Source organism: Anolis carolinensis, unplaced genomic scaffold, assembly GCF_035594765.1.
Source record: "Anolis carolinensis isolate JA03-04 unplaced genomic scaffold, rAnoCar3.1.pri scaffold_14, whole genome shotgun sequence".
Classification (NCBI taxonomy): domain Eukaryota; kingdom Metazoa; phylum Chordata; class Lepidosauria; order Squamata; family Dactyloidae; genus Anolis; species Anolis carolinensis.
This window is the reverse complement of record NW_026943825.1, coordinates 4,389,653-4,402,953: the sequence shown is the minus strand read 5'-3', so window position 1 is coordinate 4,402,953 and position 13,301 is coordinate 4,389,653. Positions and strand designations below refer to the sequence as shown.

Below are 13,301 nucleotides of genomic sequence, written 5' to 3'. Positions count from 1 at the left end.
ATTAAAAATAGAAGAATAACAGATGAAATTGAGCAACAGATTTGCTCCTGTTTTAGGGCAGCCCAATTTTGCCCAGGTTCCCAGTGTTGTTGTTAATTATTATTATTATTATTATTATTATTATTATTATTATTATTATGTTTTTACCCCACCTTTCCCTCTGTGGAAACTCAAGGTGGCTATTATTATTATTATTATTATTATTATTATTATTATTATTATTATATGTTTATATTATTATGTTTTTACCCCGCCTTTCTCTCTGTGGAAACTCAAGGTGGCTATTATTATTATTGGTATTATTATTATTATTATTATTATTATTGTATGACACAGCAAACAAGATAGGACTGTGTGATGTATTTTCGGATGATGCGCGCAGATCCCAGTAGGATGGCCTTTTGCAGTTGGTATTATTATTATTTTATTTTATTATGACACAGCAAACAAGATAAATATGCTGGATTTCGTATCACAAAATCACAAGTCGAACACTTCCCAGGTGTCTAGGACTGTGTGATGTATTTTCGGATGATGCGTGCAGATCCCAGTCGGGTGGCCTTTTGCAGTTGGCAGATTGTGATTTTGTCAATGTCTATTGTTTCCAAATGCCGGCTGAGATCTTTTGGCACGGCACCCAGTGTGCCCATCACCACCGGGACCACCTGCACTGGTTTCTGCCAGAGTCTTTGCAGTTCAATCTTGAGGTCCTGATAGCGGCTGAGTTTTTCCTGTTGTTTTTCTTCAATGCGACTGTCACCTGGGATGGCAACATCAATGATCCAACCCTTTTTCTTTTCCACAACTGTGATGTCTGGTGTGTTGTGTTCCAGAACTTTGTCAGTCTGGATTCGGAAGTCCCACAGTCTCTTTGCGTGCTCATTTTCCAATACTTTTGCAGGTTTGTGATCCCACCAGTTTTTTGCTGCTGGGAGGTGGTACTTGAGGCATAAGTTCCAATGAATCATTTGGGCCACATAGTTGTGCCTCTGTTTGTAGTCTGTCTGTGCAATTTTCTTACAGCAGCTGAGGATATGATCAATAGTTTCGTCGGCTTCCTTGCAGTGTCTGCATTTTGGGTCATCAGCTGATTTTTCGATCTTGGCCTGAATGGCCTTTGTCCTGATGTCTTGCTCCTGGGCTGCAAGGATCAGGCCTTCTGTCTCCTTCTTCAGGGTCCCATTCGTGAGCCAGAGCCAGGTCTTCTCCTTGTCAGCTTTTCCTTCAGTTTTGTCAAGGAACTTTCCATGCAATGTTTTGTTGTGCCAGCTGTCAGCTCTAGTTTGTAGTGTGGTTTTCTTGTACTGGTTTTTTGTCTGCTGTGCTTTGAGGAGTTTCTGATTTTTGACTTCAATCAAAGCAGGTTCTTCACTTTGCTTTCCATATTCTGCCAGGGCATGTTCTTCTTCTTTAACTGCTTGTTTAACTTGCAAGAGTCCTCTGCCCCCTGATCTTCTAGGCAGATATAGCCGGTCAACATCACTGCGAGGGTGCAGTGAATGATGAATGGTCATGAGTTTTCTTGTTTTTCTGTCCAAATTGTCCAGTTCCATTTGTGTCCAATTTATAATGCCAGCAGTATATCTTATGACAGGTATGGCCCAGGTGTTTATGGCCTTGATGGTGTTGCCTCCATTGAGCTTGCTTTTGAGAATTTTTCTGACCCTTTGTGTGTATTCTTTGCTGACCACAGTTTTCACATGTTCATGCTTATTATTATTATTATTATTATTATTATTATTATTATTATTATTATCCTGCTTTTCTCTCCAACAAGGAGACTTTTCAAAGCCATGGGAATGCATAGCAAGTGACGGGATGTCAGAAGGAGGGCGTGATGTTATTCCAAAGGGGCTTTCCCTCGTCCGGAGTGTGTTTCCCCCCCGCATTTTTTTCCATCTCAGTCTCCGAAACAATGACCCTCGGCTTCCTCCGGTGCCGCTTCCCGCGCCAAGGCCCCTCTGGCTCCTTCCCAAACCCAAGGAAAGGAGAACAAGGAATCCAGGATGCCGAGCGGCTCTTTGGCAAAGCGGGGTCTAGGCCAGGGGAGCCCCACCTCGGCGTGGGCCACAATGGGACGATTCTCCGGCCAACTTTCCCGGCACAATGGGCCGCTCAGTGATGCAGCCTCCCGGGGAAATGCTTGAGTCGCCTACGGGTCACGGGGCCGAGGCGCAGCAGCAGGGACGGAAAGTTCATTCGGCTTTGGGGTTTTCATTCGGCATTTTTTTCCATGTCAGGAGCGACTTGAGAAACTGCAAGTCGCTTCTGGTGTGAGAGAATTGGCTGTCTGCAAGGACGTTGCCTGGATGTATTGATGTTTTTACCCGGTGGCGCAGTGGATTAAAGCCTTGTGACTTGAAGGTTGAGCTGCCATGTTCAAATCCAACCCGGGGAGAGCTCCCTCTCTCAGCTCCAGCTCCATGTGGGGGCATGAGAGAAGGACAGGCACTGGAGGAGGGTTTCTTAAACTTTTCCCACTCGCCATCCCCATTTTGCCCAAGATATGACCCTGAAGTATACTTGAAAATAAGCCTAGTTTTTCAGCCCTTTTTATGAGCTGAAAAAGCCTCCCCGGCTAATAATCAGGTCAAGGTCAAGCCGGCAGCGGAGCCCAGAGGCCATGGCTTGCAATATATATATACCCATTAATAATAATAATAATAATAATAATAATAATAATAATAATAATAATAAAAACTTTATTTATATACCGCCCTACCTCCCGGATGGGACCCATTAATCTGAGCCTGGATCCTATTGCTTGCAAGATATGATCTATTTATCTCTCATCTTACCCTCCCTTATCCGTGTTTTCTTTTCCAAAGCCTCCTTCGCTCTTAACCAAGGGAATGTTTTGAAAAGGGAAAGAAGCCCTTGCAAGTCAGGAAGAATGAATATATATATATATATATATACACACACACACACACACACACACACACACACACACACACATACACACACACACCCATTAATCTGAGCCTGGATCCTATTGCTTGCAAGATACGATATATTTATCTCTCATCTTACCCTCCCTTATCCGTGTTTTCTTTTCCAAAGCCTCCCTCGCTCTTAACCAAGGGAATGTTTTGAAAAGGGAAAGAAGCCCTTGCAAGTCAGGAAGAATATATATATATACCCATTAATCCGAGCCTGGATCCTATTGCTTGCAAGATATGATATATTTATCCCTCATCTTACCCTCCCTTATCCGTGTTTTCTTTTCCAAAGCCTCCCTCGCTCTTAACCAAGGGAATGTTTTAAAAAGGGAAAGAAGCCCTTGCAAGTCAGGAAGAAGAATATACACATATATACCCATTAATCTTATAAAAGCATTTTCCCTTGAAATATTTGTTAAACTCCTACAAATATATAGGCATTAACCCCCTACATGCATTTGTAATCCCTATGTACTTATATATCTGTATCTATCTATATATTTCTATCTATCTATCTACGTTAATTTTATATATGAATTTTCCCCTCATATGTTTGCAGGTCTTTACGAATGCTATATACATATCGATCCATGTACCTGTACATCTGTATGCATATATACACATTATTTAACCTACTGATGCCTCGATTAATATAATTTTATTGGTATCTATTTTTATTTTGAAATGTACCAGTAGCTGTTTCATTTCCCACCCTCGGCTTATACTCGGGTCAATGAGTTACCCCGGTTTTTTGTGGCAAAATTAGGTGCCTCGGCTTATATTCGGGTCGGCTTATACTCGAGTATATACAGTATTTTATATCCCTTCCCACAGTCTTGCTGGCGGAGTATGTGGACGATGGGGACGTCAGTGGGAAGACGCTGAAGATCACGGACTTCGGCCTGGCCCGAGAGTGGCACAAGACCACCAAAATGAGCACGGCCGGCACCTACGCCTGGATGGCCCCCGAAGTCATCAAGAGCTCCACTTTTTCACGGGGTAGCGATGTCTGGAGGTGAGAGAGCGAGGCCATATCTTTCTCAAAACATGAGTCTCTTGAATGAACATAATATCGGTTCACGATGCCTTGCTTTGCTCTTACAGTTTCTTATTTCTATCTATCAATCCAATTATCCAATCTAATCCATCAATCTCTATCAACAATATCTCTATCCATTCACTTGAGCTGGCTGATCTTGTTCTGGAGAAAATGAGGGGGAAAAGGGACACTCTGGCCACCCAACTCTATGGTCCATGGAGTCGTAGAGCTTGACTTTCTAGCCATCCAACTCTATGACTATATATATCACAGTTGGGTGGCTAGAGAGTACACTGCTACCCCATCAATTCTGTCGTTCTTGGTGTAAGTCCCTACTCTCTGGCCACCCAACTCTATGATATATGGAGTCACGAAGATCTGCTCTCTAGCCACCCAACTTTATGGTCAAGGGATTGTAAAGCTTGACTTTCTAGCCACCCAACTCTATGTCTATATATATCACAGATGGGTGGCTAGAGAGTACACTGCTACTCCATCAACTCTTGTCATTCATGGTGTAAGTCCCTACTCTCTATGATATATGGAGTCACAAAGATCTGCTCTCTAGCCACCCAACTTTATGGTCAAGGGATTGTAAAACCTGACTCTCTAGCCACCCAACTCTGTGACTATGTATATCCTAGTTGGGTGGCTAGTGAGTACACTGCTACTCTATCAATTCTGTCATTCTTGGTGTAAGTCCCTACTCTCTGGCCACCCAACTCTATGATATATGGCAGGGGTCCTCAAACTTTTTAAGCCGAGGGCCGGTCCACAATCCTTCAGACTGTTGAGGGGCCGGATTATCATTTGAAAAAAAAAAATACAAGCAAATTCCGATGCACACTGCATATGTCTTATTTGTAGTGCAAAACAACAGCAGCAACAACAACAAGAACAATGAAAGAACAATACAATATTTAAAAATAAAAACAATTTTAACCAACATACATTTATCAGGATTTCAATGGGAAGTGTGGTCCTGCTTCTGGCCAATGAGATAGTCAAGTTAATTAGGGTTGTTGTTGTTGTTGTTGTTGTGTGCCTTCAAGTCATTTCAGACTTTGGGTGAGCCTAAGTCTAAAATTTATTTATTATTTATTTACTGCATTTATTTAGTACATTTGTATCACACCCTACTCACCCCAAAGGGGACTCAGAGTGGCTTACAAATTATACGTACATACAATATATTATATTATTAGCATAGCACAATATTAGCATTATATATTACATTATTGAACTATACCACTACACTGTAATATTATTAGTAATATTATATAGAATATAGAATATAGAATTAATATTATTATATGGTATTATTATTAGTGTTATATTGTATTACATTATAATATTATTATCAATATTATATGTATATACAATATATTATATTATAAAACTGAGGGCGGGGGCCAGGTAAATGACCTCGGAGGGCCGCATCCGGCCCCCAGGCCTTAGTTTGGGGACCCCTGATATATGGAGTCAAAAAGATCTGCTCTCTAGCCACCCAACTTTATGGTCAAGGGATTGTAAAGCTTGACTCTCTAGCCACCCAACTCTATGAATATGTATATATGCAAGCAGGTGGAGTTTCAGCTTCATTGCTTTTCCTTAACAGTTACGGGGTCCTCCTCTGGGAACTTCTGACCGGCGAAGTCCCGTATCGAGGCATTGACGGCCTTGCAGTCGCCTACGGTGTTGCCGTGAACAAGCTGACGCTGCCTATTCCATCCACCTGCCCAGAGCCTTTCGCACGTCTCATGGCAGGTAAGCAAGTGAAGCATAACAGGTGGAATTTTATCCATTTCTGCAAAGGTATATATCTTAAAAACCGCAGCTCAACCTAAAACAGCCCAGAAAGCCCTTCCTTGTTTCTTAGACAGCATTGGAAATCAATCAGGTATATACACAGAGTACCCAAGTTAATAATAATAATAATAATAATAATAATAATAATAATAATGAATTAATATACTAATCAAATCATTTATTTCAGTCATAGACCAGCACAGGAAATAAAGGTCACTAAAATATAATTGTCCTCTCGTTTCCTGTTGTCTCATCCCCATTCTTAACTTTGAAACGTTTGTATATATGTAAATATTATATATATATATATATATATATATATATATATATATATATACACACACACACACACACACACACACACACACAATATAATATAATAATAACAATAATAATAATATTCCTCTCCCTGTTCTTTCAGTGCTGTTCTTAACTAGGAGTCATTAGTAAGTCAGATGTTTATAACTTGGGAATGGCCTATATATACATACTAGCTGTGCCCGGCCACGCGTTGCTGCGGCAAAGTGGTGGTGGTATTGGTTAAAAATTGTTGTGTAATTTTTATTTGACATTATTTGTATTTTTTTTATTAATTTTATTGTAAGTTATCTTTTTATTTATTATATTTTATTATTTTCTTGTATTATTTTTAGTTATTTTCTGTTATTATAGTATTTTATTGTATTAATTTTTTAGTGTTTTTAATTATTTTTTTAGTGTTTTTTATTGTTTTTTATTGGGTTGCTAGGAGACCAAGTTGGAGGAGCTTAGCCTTCTAACTGGCAGCAATTGGATAAAAACAATTATTCCTCTCCCTCTAATTAGGACTTTATTTTTCTTTTCTTTTTGTTGTATCAACCTAGAGGCGTGGATGATGGGTTGTGTTGACAAATTTCGAGGTTGGGGGGCCTGTAGTTTTGTTGTTTTGTGGGTTGCCGTGATGCCATCACTCTTTTTTATATATAGATATATAAAACAATAATAATAATATACCAATAATATATCATATATAATATAGCAACCTCCCAAGCCTTTCACTATTTATTTGTTAATGTGTATATTTGCTAACCTGTATTCTATGTGTATGTTGATTTGCCAGTTTGGTATGGCTATAGACAAGTGATTTTACTGAGCATGTTCAGACTCAGGACTCCATTTTATATTTAGTCTGTTTTACCACCTCAGTGGAGGTGAATGTGTCATTTACAGTAGAGTCTCACTTATCCAACATAAATGGGCTGGCAGAATGTTGGATAAGCGAATATGTTGGATAATAAGGAGGCATTAAGGAAAAGCCTATTAAACATCAAATTAAGTTATGATTTTACAAATGAAGCACCAAAACATCATGTTAGACAACAAATTTGACAGAAAAAGTAGTTCAATACGCAGTAATGCAATGTAGTAATTAGTGTATTTATGAATTTAGCACCAAAATATCACAATATATTGAAAACATTGACTACAGAAATGCATTGGATAATCCAGAACGTTGGATAAGCGAGTGTTGGATAAGTGAGACTCTACTGTAATATATGTAATATAATAATAATATATTAATATATAATATTCCTCTCACTTCCTGTTGTCTCATCCCCGTTCTTAACTATGAGATGTTTGTGTATATATAAAAAATAATATAATACCAATATTATATAATATAATAGTAATATATATATATATATGTAATATAATAATATATTAATATATAATATTCCTCTCACTTTCTATTGTCTCATTCCCATTCTTAACTATGAGACGTTTGTATATATATAAAAATAATATAATACCAATAACATATAATTTAATAGTAATATATATGTAATATAGTAATAATATATTAATATATAATATTCCTCTCACTTCCTGTTGTCTCATCCCCGTTCTTAACTATGAGACGTTTGTATATATATAAAAATAATATAATACCAATAATATATAATAGTAGTATATATGTAATATAATAATATATTAATATATAATTTTCCTCTCACTTCCTGTTGTCTCATCCCCGTTCTTAACTATGAGATGTTTGTATATATATAAAAATAATATAATACCAATAATGTATAATATATTAGATATATACATATTTATATATATAATATTCCTCTCACTACCTTTCTTTCAGTACCGTTCTTATCTAGGAGTTGAATGTTTGCAATTCGGGGACTGCCTATATATATGAAATAATATAATACCAATAATATATGATATTAGAATAATATAATATTTCTCTCACTTCCTGTTGTCTCAGCCCTGTTCTTAACTGTGAGTCGTTCTTAACTTAATTGTTAGTCCTGGGAGTCCCAGACTTTTTATTTCTCTATTCAATTCCTTGTTAACTGTTGACCGGTGTAAATCCCACTCTGTTCTCGGCGAGATTAGAGCACCTTCAAGAATTATCTTGGGGGACAAAACAGCCATCTTTTCATCCAAACAGAGTGCTGGGAACAAGATCCCCACCGGCGCCCCAGTTTCGCCACCATCCTTTCCCAGTTGACGGTGCTGGAGACGCAAGTCCTGCACGACCTGCCCCAGGAATCCTTCCACTCGATGCAGGACGACTGGAAAGTGGAGATCCAGGACATGTTCGACGAGCTGCGGGCCAAAGAGAAGGTGAGCAGCACAAAGGGAGGGAGACAGAGGGCATCGGGCCGTGTCCACACTGCTGAGTTGTAGCAGGTTTTTGTTTTAATTAGGTTGTTTATTTTATTTATCGTGTAATGAATTCTAATACTAATAATAGATGCATAAATACTTTGAGTCCCCTTGTGGATAGAAAAAGCAGGGCGTTATTGTTGTTATTATTATTATTATATAAAATAATAATAATAATGAATTCTAATACTAATAATAGATACATCAAAGCTTTGAGTCCCCTTGTGGAGAAAAATAACATGGTGTTAATAATAATAATATATGATTATTATATAAAATACAGTAGAGTCTCACTTATCCAAGCCTTGCTTATCCAAGCCTCTGGATAATCCAAGCCATTTTTGTAGTCAATGATTCCAATATATCGTCATATTTTGGTGCTAAATTCGTAAATACAGTAATTACAACATAACATTATTGCGTATTGAACTACTTTTTCTGTCAAATTTGTTGTATAACATGAAGTTTTGGTGCTTCATTTGTAAAATCATAACCTAATTTGATGTTTAATAGGCTTTTCCTTAATCCCTCCTTATTATCCAAGATATTCGCTTATCCAAGCTTCTGCCGGCCCATTTAGCTTGTATAAGTGAAACTCTACTGTAATAACAATGCATTATAATACTAATAATAGATACATAAATGCTTGCAGTCCCATGGAGAAAAATAACAGTGTTAATAATAATAATAATAATAATAATAATAATAATAATAATAATAATAATATCATTGACGAAAAACAACAGGAAAAACTCAGCCACTATCAGGACCTCAAGACTGAACTTCAAAGACTCTGGCAGAAACCAGTGCAGGTGGTCCCGGTGGTGATGGGCACATTGGGTGCCGTGCCAAAAGATCTCAGCCGGCATTTGGAAACAATAGACATTGACAAAATCACCATCTGCCAACTGCAAAAGGCCACTCTACTGGGATCTGCGCGCATCATCTGAAAATACATCACACAGTCCTAGACACTTGGAAAGTATTCGACTTGTGATTTTGTGATACAAAATCCAGCATATCTTTCTTGTTTGCTGTGTCATAATAATAATAATAATAATAATAATAAATAATAACAATGTATTATAATACTAATAATAAACACATAAATGCTTTGAGTCCCCTTGTGGAGAAAAATAGTGGGGTGTTAATAATAATAATGATAACAATAACAATAATAATAATAATAATATTAGTAGTAGTAGTAGTAGTAGTAATAGTAGTAATATTAGTATGATTGGATAAAATAATAATGACAATGCATTATAATACTAATAATAGATACATAAACGCTTTGAGTCCCTTCTGAAGAAAAATAGCGGGGTTTTAATAATAATAGTAACAATAGTATATTATTATTATTAGGAGTAGTATTAGTATTATTATATAAAATAAGAATAACAATGCATTATAATACTAACAATAGGTACATAAACGCTTTGATTGCCATGGAGAAAAATAGTGGGGTGTTAATAATAATAATAAGAAGAAGAAGAAATTATCAGTATTATCATGCATAGTTATTATTATTTTATATAATAATAATATATTATAATGTAGAGTCGGAAATGACTATACGACTGAGAGAGAGAGATATATAAGCTAATAATAATGCATTATAAAACTAATAATAGATATGTAAACGCTTTAAGTCCCCTGTGGAGAGAAAAAGCAGGGTATAAATAATAATAATAATAATAATAACCAGTACAAGAAAACTGCACTACAAACTAGAGCTGACAGCTGGCACAACAAAACATTGCATGGAAAGTTCCTTGACAAAATTGAAGGAAAAGCTGACAAGGAGAAGACCTGGCTCTGGCTCACGAATGGGACCCTGAAGAAGGAGACAGAAGGCCTGATCCTTGCAGCCCAGGAGCAAGACATCAGGACAAAGGCAATTCAGGCCAAGATCGAAAAATCAGCTGATGACCCAAAGTGCAGACTGTGCAAGGAAACCGACGAAACCATGGATCATATCCTCAGCTGCTGTAAGAAAATTGCACAGACAGACTACAAACAGAGGCACAACTATGTGGCCCAAATGATTCATTGGAACCTATGCCTCAAGTATCACCTCCCTGCAGTTAAGAACTGGTGGGATCACAAACCTGCAAAGGTTGTGGAAAATGAACACGCAAAGATACTGTGGGACTTCCGAATCCAGACTGACAAAGTTCTGGAACACAACACACCAGACATCACAGTTGTGGAAAAGAACAGGGTTTGGATCATTGATGTTGCCATCCCAGGTGACAGTCGCATTGAGGAAAAACAACAGGAAAAACTCAGCCGCTATCAGGACCTCAAGATTGAACTTCAAAGACTCTGGCAGAAACCAGTGCAGGTGGTCCCGGTGGTGATGGGCACACTGGGTGCCGTGCCAAAAGATCTCAGCCGGCATTTGGAAACAATAGACATTGACAAAATTACGATCTGCCAACTGCAAAAGGCCACCCTACTGGGATCTGCACGCATCATCCGAAAATACATCACACAGTCCTAGACACTTGGGAAGTTCGACTTGTGATTTTGTGAAACGAAATCCAGCATCTCTATCTTGTTTGCTGTGTCATACAACGTCGTTGTGTCAATAATAATAATAATAATATGCTATAATTCCCAAGTGTGGATGCTAGGCAACATTCCTATTTCTCGGTGCCTTTCCAGGAGCTGCTGAGCCGCGAGGAGGAGCTGAAGCAGGCGGCGCTGAAGCAGAAGTCCCAGGAGGAGTTCCTGCGGCAGCGGGAGCACGAGCTGGCCCAGTGGGAGCTGGAGGTCTTCGAGCGGGAGCTGAGCCTCCTCATCCAGCAGATGAACCGGGACCGTCCGCACGTCAAGAAGCGCAAGGGCACCTTCAAGAGGAACAAGCTCAAGGGCCGCGACTCCGAGCGCATCAGCATGCCTTTGGGTACGGACGGGTGGCCGTCTTCCGAGACCGGGGTTGGACTGGGTGGCCTTTGGGGGTCCCTTCCAAGCCCAGGCAGTATACTGTATATACTCGAGTATAAGCCTAGTTTTTCAGCCCTTTTTTTAGGACTGAAAAAGCCCCCATCGGCTTATACTTGGGTGAAGATCCTGGTTGGCTTATATTGGGGTCAGCTTATACTCTAGAATATATGGTACATTAATTTTTTTCTCTATTATTACATTTATTATTTTACTCTATTATAATTGCATTTATTATTGTACTCTATTATTATTACATTTATTATTGAACTCTATTATTATTGCATTTATTATTGAACTCTATTATTATTACATTTATTATTGAACTCTATTATTATTGCATTTATTATTGAACTCTATTATTATTACATTTATTATTGAACTCTATTATTATGACATTTATTATTTTACTCTATTGTTATTACATTTATTATTGAACTCTATTATTATTACATTTATTATTGAACTCTATTATTATGACATTTATTATTTTACTCTATTATTACATTTATTATTTTACTCTATTATTATTACATTTATTATTTTACTCTATTATTATTACAATTATTATTGTACACTATTATTACATTTATTATTGTACACTATTATTATATTTATTATTTTACTCTATTATTATTGCATTTATTATTTTACTCTATTATTATTACATTTATTATTGTATTCTATTATTATTACATTTATGATTGTACTCTATTATTATTACATTTATTATTGTACTCTATTATTATTACATTTATTATTTTACTCTATTATTATTACATTTATTATTCTACTCTATTATTATTAAATTTTTATTGTACTCTATTATTATTACATTTATTATTGTACTCTATTATTATTAAATTTTTATTGTACTCTATTATTATTACATTTATTATTTTACTCTATTATTATTACATTTATTATTGTACTCTGTTATTATTACATTTATTATTGTACTCTATTATTGTTGCTACTATTACATTTATTTTACTCTTATTTTTATTATTATTTATACATTTATTATTTCACTCTGATGTTATTATTATTACATTTATTATTCTACTCTATTTATTATTACATGTGTTATTTTCCTGTATTTATTATTATTACATGTATTATTTTACTCTATTATTATTAAAAGGATACATAAGCACATTGACATTGAAGAAGATGAGGATAATGATTTGATCAGAGTTGGACAGTCTTATCTTAAATTTGAGCTTTATGGAAATATTCAAAAACATTGAACCTACTGATGCCTCAATTAATGTAATTTTTGGTATCTATTTTTATTTCTGAAATTTACCACTCTTGGCTTATACTGGAGTCAATGATTTCCCAGTTTTTTTGTGGTAAAATTAGATGCCTCGGCTTATATTCAGGTCAGCTTATACTTGAGTATATATGGTACTTATTTCTTCTTGCTTTTTTCAGATTTCAAGCACCGCATTACGGTGCAAGCGTCCCCCGGTTTGGACAAAAGGAAGGACATCTTTGAGGTGGGGGCCGGCGGGTCACCTACTTTCCCCCGCTTTCGAGCCATCCAGTGTGAGTAATGCCTTATTTCATTTTATTATGTTTATTTTAATATTTTGTACATTGTTTACTATTTTATTTTAATAATTAATATTAATATTCATTTAATATTTAATATTTTTGTTTTCTTACTTTATGAACTATTTTGTACTTCATTGTTTTATTGACTATTTTATTAAATGTATTATTTTATTTTCATCGTTGTATTTCAATCTAAAGTTGTTAGATTTTAAGCCGCCCCCGAGCCTTAGGGGAGTGGCGACATTATAAGTTTGAATAATAAATAAATAAATAAATAAATAAAATTATTATTATTATTATGATTAACTGCATTTCTATACCGCTTTTCTCACCCCTGGAGG

General features: G+C 36.3%; 1 protein-coding gene across 2 annotated transcripts in view; it reads left to right on the top strand.

Annotated features, from left to right (window-relative positions):
* Nucleotides 1–13,301, top strand: part of map3k11 (mitogen-activated protein kinase kinase kinase 11) — a 41,547-nt gene that overhangs the window by 14,199 nt on the left and 14,047 nt on the right. For both annotated transcript variants that reach the window (XM_062964816.1, XM_062964817.1), the window contains 5 exons: nt 3,777–3,957; nt 5,600–5,748; nt 8,234–8,409; nt 11,122–11,362; nt 12,838–12,951. In XM_062964816.1, coding sequence (XP_062820886.1) covers nt 3,777–3,957; nt 5,600–5,748; nt 8,234–8,409; nt 11,122–11,362; nt 12,838–12,951 — 861 coding nt within the window. The remainder of the gene's footprint in view (nt 1–3,776; nt 3,958–5,599; nt 5,749–8,233; nt 8,410–11,121; nt 11,363–12,837; nt 12,952–13,301) is intronic.